At 33.9% G+C, this 24,656-nt stretch overlaps 10 protein-coding genes across 10 annotated transcripts; 3 read left to right on the top strand and 7 right to left on the bottom strand.

Annotated features, from left to right (window-relative positions):
* Positions 1 to 361: 361 nt before the first annotated feature.
* On the bottom strand, positions 362 to 1,713 carry RO3G_10714 (uncharacterized protein; the record flags this gene model as incomplete). The annotated part of the gene is made up of 2 exons (XM_067665299.1): positions 362 to 1,485; positions 1,620 to 1,713. The coding sequence occupies 2 exons, from the start codon at positions 1,711 to 1,713 to the stop codon at positions 362 to 364; spliced, it is 1,218 nt and encodes a 405-aa protein (XP_067521400.1).
* A 1,456-nt stretch (positions 1,714 to 3,169) lies between these two features.
* RO3G_10713 (uncharacterized protein) lies at positions 3,170 to 5,229 on the top strand (the record flags this gene model as incomplete). Its single annotated transcript, XM_067665298.1, has 8 exons — positions 3,170 to 3,636; positions 3,688 to 3,874; positions 3,929 to 4,181; positions 4,241 to 4,354; positions 4,407 to 4,477; positions 4,524 to 4,592; positions 4,646 to 4,851; positions 4,899 to 5,229. 8 exons carry the CDS (start codon positions 3,170 to 3,172, stop codon positions 5,227 to 5,229), a joined length of 1,698 nt encoding a protein of 565 aa, XP_067521399.1.
* A 1,523-nt stretch (positions 5,230 to 6,752) lies between these two features.
* On the bottom strand, positions 6,753 to 8,177 carry RO3G_10712 (uncharacterized protein; the record flags this gene model as incomplete). The annotated part of the gene is made up of 4 exons (XM_067665297.1): positions 6,753 to 7,469; positions 7,525 to 7,701; positions 7,761 to 7,923; positions 7,981 to 8,177. 4 exons carry the CDS (start codon positions 8,175 to 8,177, stop codon positions 6,753 to 6,755), a joined length of 1,254 nt encoding a protein of 417 aa, XP_067521398.1.
* A 325-nt stretch (positions 8,178 to 8,502) lies between these two features.
* Positions 8,503 to 8,945, top strand: RO3G_10711 (uncharacterized protein; the record flags this gene model as incomplete). The annotated part of the gene is made up of 2 exons (XM_067665296.1): positions 8,503 to 8,567; positions 8,708 to 8,945. 2 exons carry the CDS (start codon positions 8,503 to 8,505, stop codon positions 8,943 to 8,945), a joined length of 303 nt encoding a protein of 100 aa, XP_067521397.1.
* A 1,077-nt stretch (positions 8,946 to 10,022) lies between these two features.
* Positions 10,023 to 10,946, bottom strand: RO3G_10710 (uncharacterized protein; the record flags this gene model as incomplete). The annotated part of the gene is made up of 5 exons (XM_067665295.1): positions 10,023 to 10,126; positions 10,195 to 10,231; positions 10,422 to 10,607; positions 10,716 to 10,756; positions 10,916 to 10,946. The coding sequence occupies 5 exons, from the start codon at positions 10,944 to 10,946 to the stop codon at positions 10,023 to 10,025; spliced, it is 399 nt and encodes a 132-aa protein (XP_067521396.1).
* Positions 10,947 to 14,450: 3,504 nt separating this feature from the next.
* RO3G_10709 (uncharacterized protein) lies at positions 14,451 to 15,184 on the bottom strand (the record flags this gene model as incomplete). The annotated part of the gene is made up of 2 exons (XM_067665294.1): positions 14,451 to 14,656; positions 14,782 to 15,184. 2 exons carry the CDS (start codon positions 15,182 to 15,184, stop codon positions 14,451 to 14,453), a joined length of 609 nt encoding a protein of 202 aa, XP_067521395.1.
* Positions 15,185 to 15,500: 316 nt separating this feature from the next.
* On the bottom strand, positions 15,501 to 15,877 carry RO3G_10708 (uncharacterized protein; the record flags this gene model as incomplete). The annotated part of the gene is made up of 3 exons (XM_067665293.1): positions 15,501 to 15,636; positions 15,707 to 15,806; positions 15,871 to 15,877. 3 exons carry the CDS (start codon positions 15,875 to 15,877, stop codon positions 15,501 to 15,503), a joined length of 243 nt encoding a protein of 80 aa, XP_067521394.1.
* Positions 15,878 to 16,970: 1,093 nt separating this feature from the next.
* Positions 16,971 to 17,270, bottom strand: RO3G_10707 (uncharacterized protein; the record flags this gene model as incomplete). The annotated part of the gene is made up of 1 exon (XM_067665292.1): positions 16,971 to 17,270. One exon carries the CDS (start codon positions 17,268 to 17,270, stop codon positions 16,971 to 16,973), a length of 300 nt encoding a protein of 99 aa, XP_067521393.1.
* Positions 17,271 to 20,841: 3,571 nt separating this feature from the next.
* RO3G_10706 (uncharacterized protein) lies at positions 20,842 to 21,765 on the top strand (the record flags this gene model as incomplete). The annotated part of the gene is made up of 1 exon (XM_067665291.1): positions 20,842 to 21,765. One exon carries the CDS (start codon positions 20,842 to 20,844, stop codon positions 21,763 to 21,765), a length of 924 nt encoding a protein of 307 aa, XP_067521392.1.
* A 161-nt stretch (positions 21,766 to 21,926) lies between these two features.
* On the bottom strand, positions 21,927 to 23,980 carry RO3G_10705 (uncharacterized protein; the record flags this gene model as incomplete). The annotated part of the gene is made up of 10 exons (XM_067665290.1): positions 21,927 to 22,045; positions 22,122 to 22,419; positions 22,472 to 22,591; positions 22,659 to 22,717; positions 22,772 to 22,799; positions 22,861 to 23,063; positions 23,305 to 23,395; positions 23,443 to 23,564; positions 23,613 to 23,685; positions 23,735 to 23,980. 10 exons carry the CDS (start codon positions 23,978 to 23,980, stop codon positions 21,927 to 21,929), a joined length of 1,359 nt encoding a protein of 452 aa, XP_067521391.1.
* Between the last annotated feature and the right edge of the window lie 676 nt (positions 23,981 to 24,656).

Genomic DNA, 24,656 nt, shown 5'->3' with positions numbered 1-24,656 from the left:
AAGGACAAATAGCAATGGTAATACGAAATTACAGTAATATAAATTAAATTCCTTCTGTCATATGCCTACTCGTTGTAAACATGGTATATTTTCAAATTACAAAATCAAAATAGTGAATACCTAATAAAGAATCTAACATTATTTTCTCTATTATTTGGTTATGACTATAGTTTTTTTTTTTTTTTTTTTTTTCAGTATAAGTTATTTTAATATAGCTACTAATATAAAGATATATAAATGAAAAAGACAAACTTGAGAAATAGATATAAACGATCCATATGCTTATTGCATTGCCTGAAAATTATTTTAATACACGGTTACATTATACTTTATTCAATTCTATAGACAGAAAATCAAAAAATTATACTTTTGCAAAAATGTTGCGACTCAGACGAAGTCTAAGGATCAAAATGAAAAATGCACCCAAGATGTAAGCAAGTCCAGTAAACATCTTATAGCTGAAAAATGGCGTTGAGGTTACACTGCCTTCAATTGCACTAGCAATATTTGAACCAAAGACTGGAATGACATTGGTCAATAACAAAAGTGATAATCCAGAAGGAAATTGCTTCATCCCAAGAATCGAAGCAGTAATAGGAGAAATTTGAGCAAAATAGGCACCACTTGTTAAACCAAAGACAACCGAGAAGGCCATCAGACTCCCATAGCTATTGGCAAAGGTCCAGATAAGGAAGGAGCTAAGACTTGTGATAATCATAAAGATCAAATTGGAATTGATTTTGCCTATTTTGTCAGAGAGAAAACCAATCGTGATACGGCCTACAAAGTTACCAGCAGAACTGACTGTGATCAAGGCCGAACCTTGCGTGTCTGTCAGACCCACATAAGTGGCATAGGATGGTAAAAAAAAGTAGGGAACAAAATAACCAAAGAGACCCAGATTAGACCCAATACAAAACAAGAGATAATTCATATTTTTTAAAACATTAAAGTCGATAATTTCAGAAAGACGCTTTCTCGTCTTTGGAGGAGGTGTTCTGGATTTTACCAAAATACAGGCCATGATATCGCAAAACAAACAAATGAAACCAAGGATACGGTAGGTCCATCCAGGACCTAAGGAGGAGTTGATAGAGTTCATGATGAGAGGGATAACCAGTCCACCGATACCAGATCCACTAGCGACCATTCCCAGTGCAAGACCTCGACGTTTATGAAACCATTGAGGAGCAACACCCATGATGGACATGTAGATAAATGAAGCACCTGCACCAAACAAAATACCTTGGGAAAGATAAAGATGCCATATCTGAGAAGAAAGGCTTGCCATTTCAAGAGCAATAGCGATGAAGAGAGTACCTAGAATCAATACCACACGAATACCAAGCATGGATACTAAGATTTGGGCAATTGGACCCACAGCGTTCAAGAAAACCAAGGAGAGCGTACCAACAAAGCTAAGGTTTAATGAAGCCTGAGGAACATTATTGAAGACATGTTGCTCGTAATAATCTTGCATAACGCCTACATGAATATGAAAGATGAAGGAGTATGAATATTACTGCTTTTGTATTTGTTTAAAAAGCTAATTTTTTTTTTTACCCCTAAAGAGAATAAATTAGATTTTTTTTTTTTTTTTTTTTGCTTGTTCAACATACCAGCTAGTACAAGTACCAAAGCTTGTGACTTGAACAAGAAAAGCACCCAAGACGACGAACCATCCATATCCACCGTCATGTACATCTTCTTCATCGATGATAGGCGGTGAAATACTATCATTGGCTTTTTCATCCACTTCAACTGTAAAATGAGATCAGTTATTTTTATGTATTCTTTCATTAATCCAACTACCTTCAGTTATATCTGAGTTTGATCTATTATCATTTTTTGTTTGCGCAGCAGTATTAGACAATGAGCTTTCGATTGGATGATCTAAAGTAAGATTACGTTCGTTTATCATTTTTACAATTAAAGCAAAACTCTATGCTTTTAAAAAAGTGGCAGAGAGAAAGAAGAATAACCTACGGGGTAAAAGAGAAAAAACCAACAATGGATGAACTATATTTGTAGAACAAGTTGATCCAAATACAAAATAATAATAAAAAAAAAAAAAAAAAAAAATTTTGTAAAATTTTTAACCTTTTTATATTTTTTCTCAGATCACACACTATCGCTTAACCATTGTAAGCATTCTCGGAGTTAATCCCGATGCGGGGAACTTCGTTCAAGATAAAAAAAAAATAGATTTTGGAACAAAGCTAAACACCTGAAAAAAAGAAAGAATCTATACAAGGCGCTATTATCAAGTTGTTCAGATTCACAAAGTAAAAGAAAACATTTGAACCCTGCATAAAATAATAAAAAAAAATTGAACTTATTTTTTTTTGTCTTTTTTACCAAGTTGATTTAAATACAAATGGAGCAAAGAAATGTAGATCAAATAAAATCACGAATCGAAAAACTTAATTCAGTCTTGAACAAGATTGAAACTAGTTCAACAAACAATCTTCCAGCTGAATTGATGATCAAAGATACTTTAGATTTACAACTACTGAAAAGTAATGGGAAGAGATCATTTACTGCATTGATTCAAGATCTTGAGCAATCAAATCCCCAATCTATTAAAACAACAAGACTAGAAAATTCTCAAGAGACTTTAGATCCATTAGTTGCTGTCGAAAGAAAAAGGGCACGGATTTTAGAGAATTTAAATGTTCCACTAAATGAGCATTTTAAAAGTAAATTAAAATATCATCAGGTTTGTTGCCTACATGTACAAAAGGAAACAAAATTTTTATGTAATTTATAAAGCTTGAAGGTGTTGAATTTCTGTGGAGACGTGTTTATAAAAAGAAAGGAGGATGCTTATTATCTCATGCTATGGGGCTTGGAAAGAGTATACAAACAATTGCTCTATTGAACACTTTATATGAAAATCTTGATAGAAATCCTGAAGTGGCCTACCCAACAGTACGCAAAAATAAAAAAAAAAAAGAATACAAGCATGATACTAAAAAGTGCGAGTTTTCAGGGAAAAAGAGTACTTATTTTAGCTCCACTTATAACACTGTCGAACTGGGCGAATGAATTTAGAAAATGGCATGTAGAAGGCTTTACTACTGTATTAGGACAAGTATTTAACTTTGGAGGTAGGCTTGTAAAGGCACAAGCTAACTCAATATTGAACTAAATTTTTGTATATAAAGACATGGCAGCTACACGTAGAGAATCACGTATTAAATATTTACAGTATTGGTATACAAACGGTGGTGTTATGTTGATGAATTATGATCAATTAAGATATTTGATTGTTAACTCTTCAAAAAGTGAAGATGAATACTACAAATATCTTATTAACCCTGGTCCTGATGTGGTTGTTCTCGATGAAGGGCATCGTATCCGAAATGCTGGTTCTCAAATCTCACAAATCATATCCGAATTTAGAACACGGGCAAGAATATGTTTAACAGGTTACCCTTTACAAAATCATCTGCTTGAATATTATTACATGTTGGATTTTGTTGCTCCTGGAATATTGGGACCAAAAGAAACCTTTAAGTCCTATTTTACTTTTTATATCGAGAAATCATACGCTGATTCTAGCAAATCTATTAGGCAAAAGGCTGCCAGTAGACTTTATACACTTCAACTTTTGACAGAAGAAGTAGCACACAGGTAAACAAAAAGATGGAGTAGGATAGTTGCTGGTTAATAATCAAGTGATAGGCGTGATGCAACGACGCTTCAAAAAGATTTACCCTTCAAGATAGAATATATTGTCAGTTTCAAAATGACAGATGTTCAACGGCTTGGATATATAAACGCATTAAAATCTATAGAGCATCAAGGATCAATCATAGATCATCTTTTTATTCTTCGCACCATTTGTAATCATCCAAAAATCCTTCAAAAGGTAACAGGTTTAGGAGAAAAAAAAGAAAAAAACAGATGGCTGATTTATTTTTAGCTTTTGATTAAAAGAAAAAGTAAAAGAAGAGAACAGTTTTATGTAAATGCAGTGAATGACGACAAAGATGATGACTATGTTGATCAAGGTAGCGACGATGAATCAAACGGTGATCCTAGTTTAGCATCTGATCCTGTGGATGTGGATACAGAAAAGGGAAATGATATTGATGACTTGTATGATGAAGAGACAGAGATCGCCAAGTGGGATGACGATTCTTTTCATTGGGCTACTGATTACTTTAAAAATGATGGTACACACAATTTATACTTAAAAGGAATTTAATATAGATTGAATCTTTGTTTTGTGTAGATGTTGAATCTTGGAAATGTTCTAATAAGATTTCATTCATTGTTGATCTTGCTATTGAATGTAACGCAATCAAAGAAAAGTTAATTATTGTTTCACATAGTTTAGCTTGTCATGGTAACATATCGATAATGCTCTATATAAAATATGATTAACCCAAGGCTAATAGATTATTTGCAACATTTATTTTCCGTAATTGGCATTGAAGCTTCTAGGATTGATGGTGGAACTTCACCAAATGTACTATAATCATATATTCTATCATATAACTCATATTCCTTTCTAGTTACGACAGCCGATTATTGATGACTTTAATTCAGATCAAAACAAATTAATTATGCTGCTTTCAGCAAAGGTTAGACCTAGATTTTTTTAAAAAAAAAAAAAAATTAACCTTCGTATATGTAGGCAGCAGCAATTGGAATTAATGTGACCAGTGCTAACCGTATTGTATTGATTGATCAAGATTGGAATCCTCTTTATGATGAGCAAAGTATTGGTAGAATTTATAGATATGGCCAATTAAAACCTGTTGTTGTATATCGACTTATTACATCTTCCACCATTGAAGAGCGCATCTTTGCTCAAAGTTTACATAAAAAAAGTATATCAAGGTATATGCTAGATTATAGTAGGCAATGTCTTTTAACCATTTTTATAGGCGTCTGATTGATAACAAATTATCAACCACCATTTCAAAAGATGAGCTGAAAGAGTATTATATTTACCCTCCACCGGATTTACCTCTAGCAAACATGAATGACATCAGAAAAAATGTAAAACCAGATATTGTCACGTACAGTGCTCTCTATCAAAACAAAGATTACATTACAGAATGTAAGCTTCATGACTTAGAGGCTGTGGATGAATATGACCCTACAACTAGACTTTCAAAAGCTCAACAAAACGAAGCACTTGTTGAAGCGACTGAGTTCTTAAAGAAATGGAGATTAAACAACATGCGGTCTTTCTCGCGTGATATTCAGTTTTAATCAGACCTGATATTGCTAGTGAATGAAATATCCTTTTTGGCATATGTGTGTAAATACGATATAATAATAAAAATATGTTAATTAGCAAATAATGTTTTATTATTAAAATAAAAGATGAAGTCACGTGTATAACAGTGGCGTACAAGATAATTTTAGAGAGAAAAAAAGTCAAAGCGTTGGACTGAACTGTACCAACCATTGACAAAATGTGCTGAAAGACCACCAAAGGGTCCAAAGGGATGTTGTCGAAAATGAAACGCCAGTGAGATTTCCAAATACACAAAAGAGTGCAGTCAATTATACTTTTGTTGGAGAGTAATGTTAGTCGTTGTGGAGGGAAAAGTAGAAGGTGAATCGCTTGATAAACCATGTGAGTGGACATGGAGAGACCCAAAGAAATGGGACCACACCTGTTCCTAATTATGCAGATATAAAATACGACAACAAAAAATAACCTTTAATTAAAAGTCAACTACTTTTTGTTGAAGCTTAAATGTCATTACATAATTAAAAAATCAGAATGATGCATTAAGAAATAAATAGGATTGAGCAAGCTTCAGCTTATCGATGTCGGTCAGCTCAAGTAAACTGGTACTAGCCTCAAGTATATACATCAATTAAAGACTTGGTTACTTTTAAATTTTATGCTTAATAAAGACTAGTAGCCACCGTTCGTGGTAATGCGTTTGCTGATTACTCTTACTGTGAGATGTCTTGATATATAACTCTAGCTGGACTCGTAATTCGATAACAGCTACCATAAGCGAAGTAAATAATGACTATTGTTTAGTTTATTTGTTATATATTATTCTCTTGTAATAGAAGGTACCCATAAAATGAATGGAATTTTTATAATTTTTTCACACAGTACTAGTTCATGTGAAACATCTAGTTAAGCAAAAACATGTGAAAATAAAGCTAATTACTGATAAGTTTATAAGCTTCATATATTTAGGCAGTTATTTCATGTCAATTAAATTTCCTAAAGAAAAAAAAGAGGGGAGATGTCATGAGGCGCCTTTTATATACAAAGGCTAATGAAGCTAGTTAAATTCATTAGTCTGAAATGCAGCAATAAGAATTTTATATTTCAAATTGTTCAAAACCTCATACGGTCATATCAACTCTGATCTCAATAAATTAGTAAAATTAAGGAATGATCCCATTTCATTCCTGTCTTTAAAAAAACATGAAAGCAAATATAAGAGAGAATACATGAAAGGCAGAGAACGTAAGCATACAAAATTGTTTTCATAAAGTGAATTATTTATAATATCAATCAAAAAGCATTGATAAAATTAAATTAAACGTATTTTTCAATTCACATAATTTAACGATCCAAATAAAAAGAAATCACTATTTGCTATACTTTGTTTTTGATTAGAAAATGTGTTCATTAAAAAATAAGTGCTATGATAATGTATTCTTCATATTTTGTTTTAAAGATATAAATATAATCAAAAGACATGCACAAAAATAACTTTTTTTTTTTATTACTAGATTGCTATGTGAGCTGGGGGTTTTTAATCATCTTCATCACTTGCAATTCTGTTACGTTTAGCTCTCCTAACAACAATTTCTTCATCCTCATCCTCATCTTCATCTCCATACTCTTCTTCTTCTTCTTCTTCTTCGAATTCATCATCATGCTGACGTTTATATCTATCCAATCCTGCACGCTTTGCTTGTGCCAATCTACTCTCTCTTAATCGTTCTTTTTCCTCATCGTAATCATCATCATCTATCACAAAGTCATCTTCATATCTATCCTGGGCTCTATTGATTTGATGGTACCCGTAATCATCAGCTGTATCATAATCACCAAATTCACGACGACGAGCTGAATCAGTGTATCTCATATCTGCCTTTTTACGTTGAGCTTCCAATTTCTTTTGTGCCTTTAAGCGTTCAGCCTCTTGCAATTCAAGTTCTTGCTTTATCAACTCGGGATCTTTTTCAGTATAGTACATCTTTGTCTTGTGCTTCTTGACCTGTCTGTCAGCTATTTGGGCGGTGATGTGGCGGTGGGTATCACTGGTAAGACCACTGGGTCTGAACGTCATGTGATCTGTAAATTCAACTTGACTTTCTAGAGCACCTGATTCTGTTTGATGTGCTAATAAAAATACGTGTTCGTCTGCACCAACTGGTTTGCTGCCTACATCAAAACACTCATCACCCAACATTAAGGATACTTTGCCATCTTCCCATTCTACTAGATGTGCATTGGATTGCATTGCCTATATGCTTATGTGAGTCTTGTATTTTTTTTATCTTTTTTTTCTTTTTGGTTACTTCTTCACCATGTTCATTGATAATTCTTCGCCATCTTATTGTATTTTCAATTTGTTCGCGAATGGATTCTCGTTCTTGAGCAGGCGTAAGACCTTCTTCAATCTTGGTGTTAAATTCTTCAGGTACAAAAGGATCTACTTCAACATCCAAAAATCGCGGCAGTTTTGCTAAATAATACTAAGAAATAGATTGATTAGTGTATTTATAATGAAAGTACTTTCTAATTCTCTCTTTACTTTATTATTGTCGCTGTAAGGCAAAGGTAGTTGTGGCATATGTAGTGCAACCTCAACAACATCCTTTTTTCTGCCTTGACTATTATATTGATCATATCTGTCATCTTCTTGGTCACTATAATCTCTACGCTCTTCTCTTTCATCAGAATCAGAATCATGAGATCTAAAAAAGAAGATATGTCACTTTTAACTGTAAATTATGGCGCATAAATGTACGAACCTATGCTGTCTTAAAATCTGTCGCGGTTGCTCTTCTTCTTCGTCGCTTCCAAATAAATTGCTGGCTTGACTTGGTATTGTTTGTGGTTGTTGTTTAGGCGATTCAGACCGTCCATCGTCAATATCGGAGGCTTCATCTTCAGAGCCGAAGAGGTCGCCAAAGTCGGGTTGTGAGATAGGTTCTTCTGGTGATGACATTTATATACAAATAAACTATACGAAAAGAAATTGATATGAGAAAACAAGAAAACTGTTAAAAGACTTTTACGGTCACAACACAATTTTATACTCAGATTGTTTCCCTCCAAATTTGTGTACAGTCAAACCTATAGAAATTAGTGTTTTCACAAAAATCCCTTGATCCCATAAGGGATTTTTAGCTTCCACTCATTTTATTTTGATCTGTTCCGGGCGAAATCGATGAAAACTAAGTCATCATGCGCCCATTTGGGGTTTTAATTTTATTTGTAAATAAAGTAAATGTTTAAACGTTTTCACAAAAATAATTGTCACTTTTATAAAAATGATTGGCCGTTCATTATCTTTACCTGAGGACACACTGCTGTATCGCTTAATGGCACATATACAGTACACCAGAGGTCATCAATGGTATAAACTATCAAAAACGGCTCTGTGTAAATTGATGCCGCCGACAATAGCCGACTTAGATACCCGAGGCTTTAGAGCAATAAAAAAAGAAATTCCTCCACTCTAACCTTGAAAAACAGATCCAAGGTAAGAACTCCAGACTACTTTCCAGCTGTCGCCCAACAATCACTCTCGACCCTATCTTGTGGCTACCAAGGACGCATGAAGAAAGAAGTCGATGTATACGATGGCGCCTTGGTTGGTTGCCAGGTGGAGCTCCCAAACCCTGCCCTTACCATCCCAACAACAATCTATCAAGACGACACGCCATCAGCTGCCTCAATATGCATCGCCGTCTCTGTATGCCTGAAACAATAGCTGACCTTATATCTTTCCTTTTGAATATGCTTCCGACACGCACATTTGTTCCCTCTAGTATTGCTTTGTCCTGGACCTGTCGATGGCCCGTTATATGTTCTATCCTCCATGAATTAGATCAACTACAACATTATACAACCATTCCGTGCAAGGCACCTCATGGCCAAAAACCAATTGAATGGCTGAAACAATTCAACTAACTTCGTATGTCTCTCTATGTATCCTACTTTCCTTTCTCATTTTTTACCCTTGAACCCGAAGGGGGGTTTTTTTTTTTCTAAACATCACACCTCCAAATGGATTGATCTGGTCTGGGCGGACACTTGTTTGTTTTACTTTTTAAGAACTCAATTGGACCTTTAATAAAATATAACGTTTAACCAAAATAAATGACACAAGCTCAATTCTTTTTGTCATTTTGGCGAAGAATATTTGTCCATGCTAAGTAATTAAATTTGGCGGTTAATTTTTTTTTTTTTTAAAAAAAAAAAAAGCAGCTCATTAATTATTGTAAAAAATAACCAGCTGTTTCTTCAACAGGAACTTCAATTAGTCCCATTGATTCTTTTTCTAACAAAGTGAAAACCTTTTCTTGCTCTTCAATATCACTCTAAAAAAAAAGGAGGGGGCTATTAGCGATAGAGGCAATGTTGTTTCATGTTCTAAAATACATACATAGAGATGAGCAAAAGGATTAAAAACCTTTGTATACTTAATAGCTTCAGAAAATGTGAGAGAGACGGAAGCGGAACAATACTCAATAACTTGCCACTGTGATGGTGATTTTATCATATAACGAATCAAAGTCATTTTGTTTTCAATGATCTGGCATGTATACAAGCGTACTTTTTTTTAAAGTGTTGAATGATGCTTGTTTGTAGTTAGAAATAAAAGACTTGAGGTTGTCAGATGCTGTTTTGATATTCTTGAGTGTGTCATTAAGCGCATGAGACGATCCATTAGTGTTATTATAGCTAACATGAAAAGCATATTAATAAATACTATTGAAAGTAATAATAGTAATAATTTGATCATACCCGGAGGATTCAATAATAAGGTAGTTAAGCTCTTTAACGGCTAACCTTCCAATGCCATCGAGTAGTTTGAGATTCTCTTTTTGTTTGATAAAGTTATTTGTGGCAAGCCAGATATAATCCGAATCTTTTGCTTTTTTTTCGCACCTAATATTCACAATGCAAATTAATATATATACATATGTATATATTTACCGTAAATAGATAATACTTACCAAGTGTATTCGAGTTTTTGGGTGGTGTTTCCAAAAGCTTTGAATATTGGTATAAAAATCTCACAATACGCTGTCCTTTCATCGTTACCATTATACCTTGTAGTTCGCATGCAATTCAACAGAAAGTCAATCATAGTAAATTTAATAAAGTTTAGAAACGGATGATTGGGGAGGGTTCCTAACAATTTGAACATGTCTTGTTCAGGGCAATCCACAACTTTCCTAACCCAACTAATAATATCAGAGTCAAGATCTTTAAGGTTTTGAAGGGTAGCTTGTCGTTTCATTAATACTTCATATTCATATTTGGTTTCAGGAGATGCTTCTGATGAAGAAGAGCCTATACAAATATCAAAATAACCTTTGATAGTAGCCAAGTCTTCTTTTTGTATAATGGGTTTACAGTAGTCGCTCTATTTAAGGGTGTCTGATTTAAGGGTATTTTCTATTTATGGGTACTTTCTATTTATGGGTGTATTTCTAAAGAACGGTATAGGTCCCCAGCATAAATGCCACTATACCACTATTCTATTTAAGGGTGCAACGTAAATATTCTTTACCACTAAATAGAAAAATTTTTATAAGTGGTAGTTTTTTGGAGCACTCAAACAATAAATTTTTTACTATGTAAAATAAGATCGAAGATCTGTTTGCTCTTTTGACTTATTTAATTCAGCGCAAGAGTCAGCCAATCTCATTCGAATTCGGCGATGTAATTTACGATCAAGATCGTCCAAAGGAACTTCGTACATGAGAATAGTTTCATAGGCTTCTCTCAACCGCTTTTTACACTCTACTATATCGACACGCTGCTCATCTTGTTCTGTATTATCATTTTCTTCTGTTTCATCTATGTTGCCTTCTGCCGTTTCTTCATTATTAGTAGTGCTTGTTGTATAACATACTATCATCTCGCTTTCATCTGCTTCAAGATTCAACTGGCTAACATCAGTAACTTTGTTATCAAAATTCCTGGGGAGATCTGGGAGCAGTCCATTTATTGTTTCTGGCTTTACTTTAAGCCATGCATTAGCTAGAGAAAACATAGCCTGAACTTGATCCATTTTGTAAAAATTCGGACTATCCAACGTTTTACTGATATACAGACATAAAGCAAGGTCGTACTGCTGGGTTCAGAAGCGTGCCTTAAAGCTGTCAATAATTCCTGCGTATACAAAATATGAATGAGAAAGCTGTAAAACAAAAAGACAGTTTATATAGCATTTTATCAACAAATAATAGGTTACTTACATCAAGAACCTGTAGCTTTCTAGTCGTATTTGCTAGGAGGAATATCAATTTAATATTGTTGAGCGGAATTCTTATTTTATGAACGGACGCATTATCCAAAAGAAGAGGGGTTTTGGATTCTGTCTTCCAAAAGCAACATTTAACTTTTTCACGTATGTTGTCATCCAAGCATTAGTAGAGTAATGGTATTCAATTTCATGTTTTTTTCCAATTGCAGTCATGGATAACAAATTAGCTCTTGCTTTAAAACATTTGGGGCTCTTGTCTTGTGCGATAACAATTGGCTGCCCTTTGTAAGTCCCATCCGAGTTACAGAGCAATCCAACTGTCAGACGAGTTTTACTATTTTTAGACCATCAAGCCGCTCGGAACATATGGTTATTCTTGGTGGTTGCTGGTAATATAAACCTGTTTCATCAAAGTTCATAATATCTATAGGATCATATGACCCAAGGAGTTCTTCTATCTTCCTCAATTCGTTCTTGATGTTTTCAGAAGTGATGTCTACAGAGGTACTTTTACCATGCATTGGCCTGTATTTTACTCCAATTCGCTTAAAAAGTTTGGTGAGCCATCCAGAAGAAAATGAAATTTCATTTTCAAGGATTCTATACTTTACTCAAGTAATATGTCTTACATATCGAAGGATTGAGTCTCGATTGACTGGCAGTTTGTTATTATTCATGTCTGCAACAAACTTTACTAATTCATCATCAAGTAGAGGATAGCGTGTTGTTTTTAGACTTTTGCCATTATTGACAACATTATTATTACTATATCATTTCAGCATTGTTGAGAATGTTTGATATAGTCTGTTGGGCAAGTGGTTGATATAAATTGAATTTCTTCATAGCCCATACATTTAATTTTGTTTGATTAAGCCGGCCAGTAGCATTTTGATCCAAAAGCTCAATTTTTTGAGAAAGAAAGGCGTACACGCTTATTATTAGATATTTTTTATAGATAGAAACTAAACAAAGAAAATAACTTTTGTTAAATCATATATTCTCATCAAAATTATTTTGAATCTACGACTCGTATATTATCCTTCCAGCAACTTTGATCAAGTCTTAAGCAAGTTTTGATTTGTTAATGTCCTTACACAATTACCAAATCTATATGGAAATATGTTGTACAAACATGTCTATAATGTAACTACAATACATATTAAGTGTGTTCAATTTTTTAACAGCTACGAATTTCGATTTAAGGGTATGTTCTATTTAAGGGTGGATATTCCAAAAATTTTGGCCATCCTTAAATAGAGCGACTACTGTATTTGGGGAAAACATGTTGTCGCAGGGCATCTGGAACCTGCATATATTTTTCTCTTTGACAACGGTAAGGCCACTTGTCTAAAATAAATATGTTAGTGAGGTGAAGCAATTACATATGCCAATATATATATATATACTCTTTCAAGTACGGGATTAAACAATTCATCAATACAGTCCGGTGCACTTTCATTACCAGTATCCAATATAATAGTTGAAGATGAGGTTTCTGGGTTTGACGCGTTATCTTCATGCTTCTTTTGATATATATATATGCTTGTGAGAAATATGCGTTGAATTGAAAAATTTAAGTTATATAAATACCTGGTTAAGCCTTTGTTTTTTCTGTACTTGTTCATTGTCGTCATCGCTGTCTTCTTCACCAATCTTTCGTATTCTTGTTATGACAAGATTACTTGTAATTCTTGTTTCAGCATTCAAAGATTCCTTGCTTTTCTCTTCTCTCCAAATCTGTTCTTTTGATTGATAATGAGCTAGGAATATACGTTTCACCACTTTGTTCTTCAGATAAGTTTCCAAGCGTTGACAGTAGCTGCTAATTGTTTTTTCCTGATAGATCTCCCTTGTGCATGGTTTCTAGATAATTCAATATTGATATATATAACTCCTCGCCTTCTTTTAAAACAACTGGTGCTGTATTGAAATATGGATCGAACAAATCAGGCAGTTTAGCCCAATCTTTCATTCCTTCAGTAAATAGATAACATGGTAATTCTAAAGCTTTTCTTAAGCTGGGAGATAGCTTATATTCCTTATAAGCGCCATGCGGTTTAGGTAAACTGGGGAGTGTCTTATGAGATGTCTTGGACATTTTTTTTTGACAATAAAATTTGTGTTATCTCGTAATAATTAAAAGACTATGAAATTCAAGGAGACTAAAAAAGTTATATCTTTATTTAATATTATAATTTCTGGTATTTATACTATTTTCATGGAGGTTTAATTAAATCCTTTTCAAGATACTTGAATTAATTATAACTGTAGATCTAGTGTGAATAAATTTTAATGTGAAGATCTGTTCCTGGTTATGCAAGTGGACTGTTTTATGATTATTTCTTAAGTAGAGCTGATTTTTCATTTATGTCGCATTGCATCAAGAGTTATATTAAAAACTTGCATTGAGTTAAAGGAGTGGAATTAGTTACGACCGAATAATAGAGAAAAGACTGTAATCAATCTTTGTAAAGCATTCACTACTCTGATTTCTTATAAATTGAATATGAACCATGTTTAAAGTATGTTGGGATACGACAAAATTGTTGAAAATTATGGACACAAATATTCTTCGCCAAAATGACAAAAAGAATTGAGCTTGTGTCATTTATTTTGGTTAAACGTTATATTTTATTAAAGGTCCAATTGAGTTCTTAAAAAGTAAAACAAACAAGTGTCCGCCCAGACCAGATCAATCCATTTGGAGGTGTGATGTTTAGAAAAAAAAAAACCCCCCTTCGGGTTCAAGGGTAAAAAATGAGAAAGGAAAGTAGGATACATAGAGAGACATACGAAGTTAGTTGAATTGTTTCAGCCATTCAATTGGTTTTTGGCCATGAGGTGCCTTGCACGGAATGGTTGTATAATGTTGTAGTTGATCTAATTCATGGAGGATAGAACATATAACGGGCCATCGACAGGTCCAGGACAAAGCAATACTAGAGGGAACAAATGTGCGTGTCGGAAGCATATTCAAAAGGAAAGATATAAGGTCAGCTATTGTTTCAGGCATACAGAGACGGCGATGCATATTGAGGCAGCTGATGGCGTGTCGTCTTGATAGATTGTTGTTGGGATGGTAAGGGCAGGGTTTGGGAGCTCCACCTGGCAACCAACCAAGGCGCCATCGTATACATCGACTTCTTTCTTCATGCGTCCTTGGTAGCCACAAGATAGGGTCGAGAGTGATTGTTGGGCGACAGCTGGAAAGTAGTCTGGAGTTCTTACCTTGGATCTGTTTTTCAAGGTTAGAGTGGAGGAATTTCTTTTTTTATTGCTCTAAAGCCTCGGGTATCTAAGTCGGCTATTGTCGGCGGCATCAATTTACACAGAGCCGTTTTTGATAGTTTATACCATTGATGACCTCTGGTGTACTGTATATGTGCCATTAAGCGATACAGCAGTGTGTCCTCAGGTAAAGATAATGAACGAAAGAGGAATTGGGCTTGTAGGATAGCTACTCTTTCTCTCATTGTGGGTAACTTAGCCAAATGGAGCATCACCTTGGTGGATGTTTTTCTAGACGCATCGTAGATCTTACATATACATTTGTCTTGTGCCTCTTCTAAAGATTTCAGCTGAGAGTGATTGAAGCAGTTGATAGCTATGCCATATTCCATTTGTGGCCGAATTATTTGAGCATAAAATCGGGAGCATAGGAGCTTGGAGAATCCAGATGGGTTTACTCCAATAGAAGATAGGACATTCATCGTGGACATGGCGCCAATCATTTTTATAAAAAACGCCAATTTCCATAGGTTTGACTGTGTGCTTTTTTTTATTTTGCATATTGATTTTTTTTTTTTTTTTTGTAAAGGGTGAAGACAATGTTCAGAAATTTAGCAAAATCATAGATCTTGAAAATATCGAAATCTGTTGCTACGACGATCCGAAAAGACCCTTTCTATGTTCTCTGAAGATATTACAACTTTCACCATCGAAGTATCATCGATATCCGGCTGTGATTGAGAAGGAAGGCAGTAGAAGTCCATAAATAAGTCAATTTCATAGAAAGGGTTTATTATATAAAAAAAAAGAAATAAAGTTCTATTTCGAACGTTGATTCAATTTGCTTCTTCCTTCGAACATCTTCAATTTCTCGTGATTTGCCAAAATTTCATCACGTCCAACAATGTTTATAGTATTAGTGTGGGGTAGGTTGTCAACAATTATCCTCTTAATACTATTATTATTTCTTGAATGAAAAGCAAAAGTTAGATTGCTGCTTTATAATGATACTATTTTTTACTTACTCTACGAAATCCTTTAAGTCTTTTGAACTGGTTGTCAAACCGGCGAAGTCCAAAGTGACCAAGCAAATCTTTTCACTGACAGTGACAAGTTTCAAGAGATCTATAAAAAGATGTTACTATTTAGCAAGAAATGCAAAATTGCAATCAAGAGTATATTGTATTACCTTGCATGTCTCCATCCACATGTTTCAATTTCTCGATAATGTCATTTGGATTGATATCCCTTTGAACAAGTGGATCATTTGAGCTGCAGCTCACAGAAACAAAAACTTTATCAACTAATGATCGACTATGTAGTCTGTCTACCATTAGCTGAAGCAAGCGTATTCGATTGTCAACATCAATTTCTTGCTTTGATTTACGGACATATCCTACAATAAAACAGCCCTCCTTCTTCAATTCCTCTATGTACTGTTGGTACTTGGGCAAATAATTGATGATATCATCAATTACATCACCTATGATAGGGTATAATTAATATAGTAAAGATAAAGGATTTAAATCAAGTATGTTTTACCAATAAACTCTTCTTTCAATACAAACAAACTTCTTAACGATGTTCTTTTGGATGCATCGCTTCTTCTTCTTTTCACTTCGGTTTTTAAGAAACTCAATTTCTTATCATTGCACCATTTGTTGGAAGAGGAGGGACTAGATTCATCAAATAAATTTGAATACCCCCATACCTTGGATAGTATATCATTCATTAATAAGAATCGTTCATCATATGTGATATCGTTGTTGGGATTTTCAGGAAGGTAAATTAAGTTTAAAAATTGTACAAGTTGCGGTATACAATCACACTAAATGTATTTTCGGACAAAAAATGTGGCATGTAAAGTGCTTCCAAAAATGAATGTCGCATCCCAAAAGTCGTTTTCTGTATAATTTGTATTATAGAAGCTTTTATAACGCGACATTACTTTCTAAAAATGCTGTAAGTACAAGACCAATCAATACATGTGCTTATTTTAAAAGTATACCCATAAAATAGTTTTTAGTATTCTGTTGTGCCGCCTTTAGCTCTTATAACTGCTTCACATCGTCTCTTCGTGCTTCGAAATAACTGTTCAATAAACTCATCTTCCAGTTTTGCCCACTCTTCTTGTAGAGCCACCTTCAACTGCTGCAGTTTTTTGACTGACGATCTTTTTCTCTCAATTCGTCTTTCAAAAGCATTCCGAACATGCTCGATAGGGTTCAAATCAAGGCTTCGGGCAGGCCAGTACTCAAAACCCCTGATTTGGTGGGTTTCCTTCTGTCATCAAGCATAACCATCTGTATGACAGGAAGCGCCATCCTCTTGGAAGATGAAATCCCTCTCCTGATGCAAGGCAACATTTGTAAACCAAAGACGGAATCTATTGGCCAAAATATTGATGTATGTTTCTTGGTCTACAGAATCAGTTTCAATAATCTCTAAAGGTCTGAAACCTCCTTTCCAAAAACATCTCCAACCTATAGCACCACCTCCACCCCACTTGACTGTGGATATTATATTTCTTTCGTCATAGCGTCCTCCTTCCTTCCTGAGCACTCTATTTCTGCGTTTACTGCCTTTCATGCAAGCGTGCAATTCATCAGACCAGACAACATTTCTCTAATGGTCTTCGGTCCAATTGATGCTTTCCTTCGACCAGCAAAGCCTACTTTTGCGGCGTCCTGCAGTCAATCAAGGCTTGTGAGCTGCTCTGTATTATTTGAAGTCAAGTCGATCGACATACGATCGAAGAGTTTCTATACAAACAAAAACATCTAGCCTTGCTAATTCCATACTTATTTCTTTGTAAGAGGCAAAATAATCCTCTGTAATTGTTCTCTTCAAGTACCTTTCAGTTCTTTCGACTATCTTCAATGGACGACTTGTATGCTTTTAAGCCAAAGAGTTGTCATAGTTGTCAATCTTGGCTTTTATATCTTGCACAGTAAACTTGTTCAATCCAACAAGTCCTGCAATTCCTCTAATCGTGTGATGTGTTCTAAGAAGATAAAAAACACCACATGCTTTACTTTTTTTTATTTCATCTTAAGATATATTTAAATGTCGTGTGCAGTTTATGGAGATTCGAGCTAACATGTTTTTTTTTCAATGAATTGAAGGATGGGAAAAAGACAACTTTACTTTGTTATGCGATTCAATAAATTTCTTTGTCCGAAGACTAATTTGGTGTTATTGTACTACCTATGGAAATGGAAGCAATGAAAAATCAATTATCACCAGAAAGCCTTTATTTTTTGTAGTTATACATACTTAATTTTCGTCTTTCTTGTAGTTCTTGTTCCTTATCAATTTTTGTTGAGATTTCCCTTTCACTTTTGTAAGTATGTATCTCAAAGGGATGCGAGTTGATTGTTCTTGTACATTGTAGTAGGGATCTTTTAGGATCGTCGAAGTAGCAGATTTCGATATTTTCAAAATCATATATGATCTTGCTAAATTTATGAACATTGCCCTGGGTATAAGGCTCGCAATAGAAAACTCAAATTGCTTGTTCCTTAGTAATAGTAACCATTGTATTAAAAAGCCAAGATGAACTGCGATAAAACAAAGAAAGCCAGGATGGACAGAGACTAAAGAGAAAGGCCAGGACGAAGCCAGAGTGAGGTCAGGATATCGTATCCCAATATACTTTAAGCATGATTCATATTCAGTTTATAAGAGATCACAGTAATGGATGCTTTACAAAGATTTCTTGTAATCTTTTCTCTATTATTCGGCCATAGCTAATTCCACTCCAGCAGCTCAGTATAAGTTGTTTTAGTATAACTTCTGATGCAATGAGACATAAATGAAAAATAGATATGCTTAAGAAATAATTATAAACAGTCCACTTGCATAACCAGGAACAGGTCTTCATATTAAAATTTATTCATACTAGATCTACAGCTATAATTAATTAAAGCATATTTGAAAAGGATTTAATTGAGCCTTCATGAAAAGGATACAAATATAGGATACAATAATATTAAATATAAATAGAACTTTTTAGGTCTCGTTGAATTTTGTATCTTTTTACTCTTACGCGATAACACACAGGATGAACTGAGATTAAAAAATAAAGGTCAAGATGAAGCCAGGACGAACTGAGATTAAAAAACAAAGGCCAGGATGAGGCCAGGATGAACTGAGATTAAAAACAAAGGCAATGTTGTAGAACAGTAACTGGTTGTAGTTGACATTAGTAAATATATATTAATACAAGATCATAGCTAAAATAATATATAAGTTTATTTAAATAAGATAATACAATCAATTCCAATTACACATATTCTAAAAGAATATGTATTGTATTCATGAGAGTTTTTTGATAAGAAGTATCCACTAAAATAACAAAATCCAACCCAATGTCAGGAATATTGCTAATCTTTCACATAATTGAAATAACGCGTCAAATAACGTTATTCAAATCATTGAGGAATTCCCAGAATAAAAGATAATCTATGACAGGCATACAAAAGAGCAAATGAAAAGTTTTCATAATCATAATTATTGATGACACTTGCCAAAGTACCTGAAGATTAGAAGAACGCTTACAATAGAAGATATCAAGCCACTCACTCAATAAGATGCAAGTGTCTGTCTTCAATTAGAATAGTTTTTACTTTAACTTAAACTGAAATAAAGATCAGTCTCAAAAAGTACACAAGCTTTTTCTCGATCTTTGTTTCCACCTCCTTCTTTATTACCTTAACCATTATACAACAAGTGAAACTACGGGCAATTATCAAGTAGAATTCTTTCATTTAGACTACCCGTCTATTCCTATCCTTATTTATCTTTGTCTCGTTCTTATATTTGCAAGTCCTATTTGAATTTCATACTTTCAAGCCCTTAACATCACCCTCTTTTGCTCTCTTTTAGTTGTCTATCCAAGTTTCTGAATTCTTGTCCATTTCCTTCTTTCTCTCCTTCTGGCTTGAAATAGCAACTCATTATAGCTTAATACAACCAAATAAAAATCACTAAAAATTAGTTTTAAATCTTTGAGCTCTAATTCTTCATAATGTAAAATAATCAAAGGTTTGAACATATATAAATATCCCAGGCTACAAGATTTGAAATTACAATATTATAGGAGTGTACTTTTTTCTTTTCAACAGTTAATTATAGGCACATATGCTTGCCTGATTTCTTATATGCTGTCTCGTTGGTTTAATATTTAGAAAGTATTGCATGCTTCAAATGACTTAGAGTTTGCATAATAAACCCACAACAAATATAATTATTGCAGTAATATATGTATTAAAGATATCGTTATTGTTGAGCGTATCAAATAAGAAATAAGCATTACTTACATAACAATCGTTTAAACTATCTTCATTCTTGTCTAATATTCTTATTTTCAAGATTTATATTGAAATAAACGTAAATATATTGCTTTTTTTTTTCTAAACATACAACAAAAGTCCCAATTAATACATCTCTCTAAGCTCTATTGATAGTATATGGCTAAGGAAAGACACGACAAAGAAAAATCTAAATGTACAATATATAAATCCTTTATTGAATAAAACTCCAGTCTTTTATTGATCTAGCTGACAAACTGTAATCTGAATAGGCTTCACTTCCCCTTTTTTCATGTATTAATGTTTTACTAAGGTTCATTTATTATCTGTAATGCATGTCACTTTTCGAGAAACAATAAAAGCCCCTATTAAATAAACAAGTCTACACAAAAAGTAATAAAGTATCAGCGGTTGAATTGAAAGGACCTTGTTACTAAGAGAGCTTGATTACTCCAATTCTTTTCAACTGTATGTAGGTCATTATTGGTGTATTAATAGTAACTAAATAATACGATGTGATATAAAGGCATCCAATAATTTAAAATATTAAACAAATCAAAGTATATTCTCTCATTTGATTATATCATGTTCAATAAGGAGGTACTTTGCTTTTAAGGAAAGTAGGTATTGCCAAGTTACTCTATCAATCATGCACAGCGTAACACAAGCTTTTAAATATGTTTTTGCTCAGAAAAGAATTTTTATTATAAAAGGAACTTCAGACTCGTGTGCAGGGAAGAGAAAACATGTATCGTTTAGGACTTTTAAATTATTTGTTTCTTTTTTTTTTCCCTTTATAATTTACAATGTTAAATCCATTTATATGGCTATTATTATTATGTATAGCAATGCTTATATCAAGCTTTGTTGCAGGATGTATACCTTTAACAACAAAATTATCCCAGTCCAACTTGAGCTTCTTAACAGCCGTTAGTGCAGGTCTACTCATCTCCACTAGTCTTGCAGTCATCATACCCGAAGGAGTTGAAACATTATATAACAGTAGCAGATCAGAAACAAGTACAGATCTAGAAACCGACCATCAATTGGAGGAACATGCCGTTGTAGGATTATGCTTATTGATTGGATTTGCTGTAATGTTTGTTATTGATCAATTCAGTGCAATGCATGTCCATCCATCACAGTCATCAGCAGCCAATGCAAACTTTGATAAAAGAAATTCTATTGAATTAGACGCCATGCTCAAAGCATCTCGTAAAACAAGTGATGCAGTAGCAGCATCCACATCAACAGATAACAATACTATAAATATGCCTGAAGAAACCAATACTTCAGAACACCAACCCATTCAACACCTTACGACACCCACAGTCGGTTTGGTCGTACATGCAGCAGCAGACGGGATCGCCTTGGGTGCCTCTGTCTCCGATCCTCAGCTTTCTATGGTCGTTTTCTTTGCTATCATGCTTCACAAGGCGCCTTCCGCCTTTGCATTAACCACCGTCTTGCTCAGTGAGGGTCTCTCACGTATCCATGTGAGACAACATCTCTTGATGTTCTCACTATCCGCACCAGCAGGTGCCTTGTTGACCTATTTATTTTTACAATTCTTTTCGGATGCAATGGATTTTGTGAATGTGGAATATTGGACGGGTGCCTTACTCTTGTTTTCGGGTGGTACCTTTTTATATGTTGCTATGCATACCATACAGGAATCACAACATGACAATGGGAGCAAGACAAAAAGGATTGGTTGTATATTATTGGGTATGGTAATCCCCTTTGTTCTCAATTTGAATCATTCACATTAATATTTTTGCTGTAAATATTGTTTAAAAAAACTGATTCGATTTGAAAGTTTACCAGATTTCTCTTAATAAAAAAGCGCTACGATAGAAAAAAAACACACATACACAATCAGGGTTATGTATGTTTATAAAGTAGTTTTATTTCATTCAAAATAAAAGTCAATTTAGTAACGCTTTGTAAATATCAATTCTAACGATTCGGGACAAATATAAGTTGGTTGTTCGTACATGATATGATCATAGTGAATAGAATCCTTTGGCACATCAACCTCATACTTCCTCACTATAAATAAAAAGATAGGGCTTAGCTACACGTATAATACAGAAAAAAAAGGGGAAAGAGGATAAAATAGACTTACACAACATAGTCAAAACAAGTCTTTGCTCCATTAAACTAAAGTTCATTCCAATGCACTGTCGTGTTCCATTGCTGAATGGAACCCACGTTAAACCCTCATGATCCTTTTGTTCTCCATCATCTTCGAATCTTTCAGGCACGAATTCATCAGGATCTTTCCAGCTCCTTGGATCACGGTGAAGAGCACCTGCATCAACTGCAATATCTGTATCCTTTGGAATAAAAGTATCTGCCAAGAACATGTCTTCAACCGTTTTGCGGGGTAATAACAAGTCAAGAGGCATATCAAGTCGAAGAGTCTAGTCAATGCAGGTTAGGCTCTTCTTCTTTATAAGGGAATGTATCATGTACCTCTTTGATGACCATGTTCATGTATTTCATCTGTTTCAATTCTTCTAAAGAAGGCACAATATCCATATCGTCATCTCCAAGTATATTGATTATTTCTTCTCTTAGCTTTTGCTGTGCACGCTACAAAATAAGCGTAATCACTCAAGGTTAACAAAGACACCGATATTTTTTTTATTTAAAGAGTTACCTTGTTCTTGGCTAGATTGTATAGACAGAAAGATATTGTGTTAGAAACACTATCATCTCCTAAGTATAGTATTTTAGTTACAGAGCAGGTCGGACTTCAAAGGTCTGACTTACCGGCCAAAAATAAAAGTGCCATATGATGCTGTGCAAAAAAGATAGGAATTAGCAAGGTTCTCTATTACAATAGAAATGACATGTGTTACCCTTAATTCTTCATTTGTTATGGAAATATCTTCTTCCAACATCAAAGTAACCAAGTCTTTTTCATTATCAGGCTTATTACTAAAAATGCCATTTCGAAGTTTCTCACGTTTCTTGTCTATCAATTGATCAAACTTTGCATTCAGTTTCACAACAGCATAAGCGCCTTTTCGTTTTTTGGGATACACATAGGTTAACAAGCTTTCTATGGTATTACATACAAAAGAGAGAGGGTCAAATATAGAGCGTGTCACCAGCCTATAAACTGATGTCCAATTATCAGGATCTCCTTGGAGGGCCTTGAATTCAAAGTCTAAAGACGTTATATTGTTTAGCAACGAAAAAGTTATCTTTTCAAATCTAAAAAACCATGAGCGTACCAAAAATTGTAAGTCCAAGCGCATCTAGAGTAAAGTCTTTCATCTTTGGATTAATAGGAATTCTACCATTTGCTTCTTCAATAATCGAGAAAAACAGTGGAACCAAACTTGCCACAGTTTTGATAGGCATTGAACGATGAAAAACAGGGTTCATAACCTATTATGATGAGTGTCATAGATCTTTACCATCCATTACGCATTTACCTTTCGTTGCTTTTTCCATACTTCTCCATTTGATAAAGCAACATTATCATGGCCCACGAATTGTACAACTGTACTTTTCTCACCAATTGAGTCAAGCCCATAGTGTGATTTAGGAAAGTTATCTTTTTTTACAATAAGTATATATTATGGGTACTGTCATCATATTTTACTTGATTTCATTAAAAGCTGTTTAGCAGCAACTGGGTTTGCAACATAAATCGTCCAGCCAGTAGGTATTTTGCTCTAGATAATAAAATTAGAAATGAAACACATATAAAGATAAGTATCTTACAACATAAAATCCATTTCCCTCTTGTATAGCAGGATAAGTAATTCTCTTAAACCGACTGTAAGGTGGTTCGCATGTTAAAAATGATTTAGCCATAGCAAAAAAAGGTACACTGGGAAGGTGACGAAGATTGGTGGGCACTCGGAAGAAAGAATAGATTTGCTTGACAGTAATCAAAAGAATAGCAGCGACAATGTAAGAAGACTTTGATCTCTTTTGAAACAGCGGCAGTAGTCCCTCAAATGCCATATTATACTTTGTAACCAAACCTTCCATCTTTTTATGTTTGAATAGGCAATAAAAAGTAGATTAATTATCTATGAATGATCATATTTTATTTATACACTTATTCCCCCTCAATAAATGAAAGTAACAAAATAATATTCATCCTCAAGAAAATGTTAATTTACACATTGCATGTGTCACAAAGAATATGTACTTTATATAAACACGACATCAAACAGCAGTTTACCATCACTCTTTTTGCTATATTTATTAAATAAAGTCTACAAAAAAGCCTTCCCTAATTTTTGTTTATGATGCAATTTTTATGTTCATCAAACGATATAGGCTATTTTAAAGCAATTCTATATTATGCTTCAAGAGCAGAAATAATCTTTCGCTAAATGCATCTCTTATTGTGCATATAAAGTGTATCACATATTTGAATTGTATCCAATTGCCATTTTTAAAATATGACATTAAGAAAAGAACTGACCTCTTTCTAAAATGCGTTACGAATATGTTCTATCCCTTTTTTTTAAAAAAAAAGTAAAAATTTTAGTTGCATGCAGTTAAAAAATAGTTTGAATAATCTAGCATTTCTATTTGTTGTTAAGTACTGTTATAATGCAGAAAAAATGTTATCTAAAAATGGTATTTGAACAGTCCGATGCTTCCCTTAAGCTTTTTTATACAGTGTTTG

Source organism: Rhizopus delemar, genomic scaffold, assembly GCF_000149305.1.
Source record: "Rhizopus delemar RA 99-880 supercont3.8 genomic scaffold, whole genome shotgun sequence".
Taxonomy (NCBI): domain Eukaryota; kingdom Fungi; phylum Mucoromycota; class Mucoromycetes; order Mucorales; family Rhizopodaceae; genus Rhizopus; species Rhizopus delemar.
Note: the sequence above shows the minus strand (reverse complement) of the source record. Positions and strands in the feature narration are given on the sequence as shown.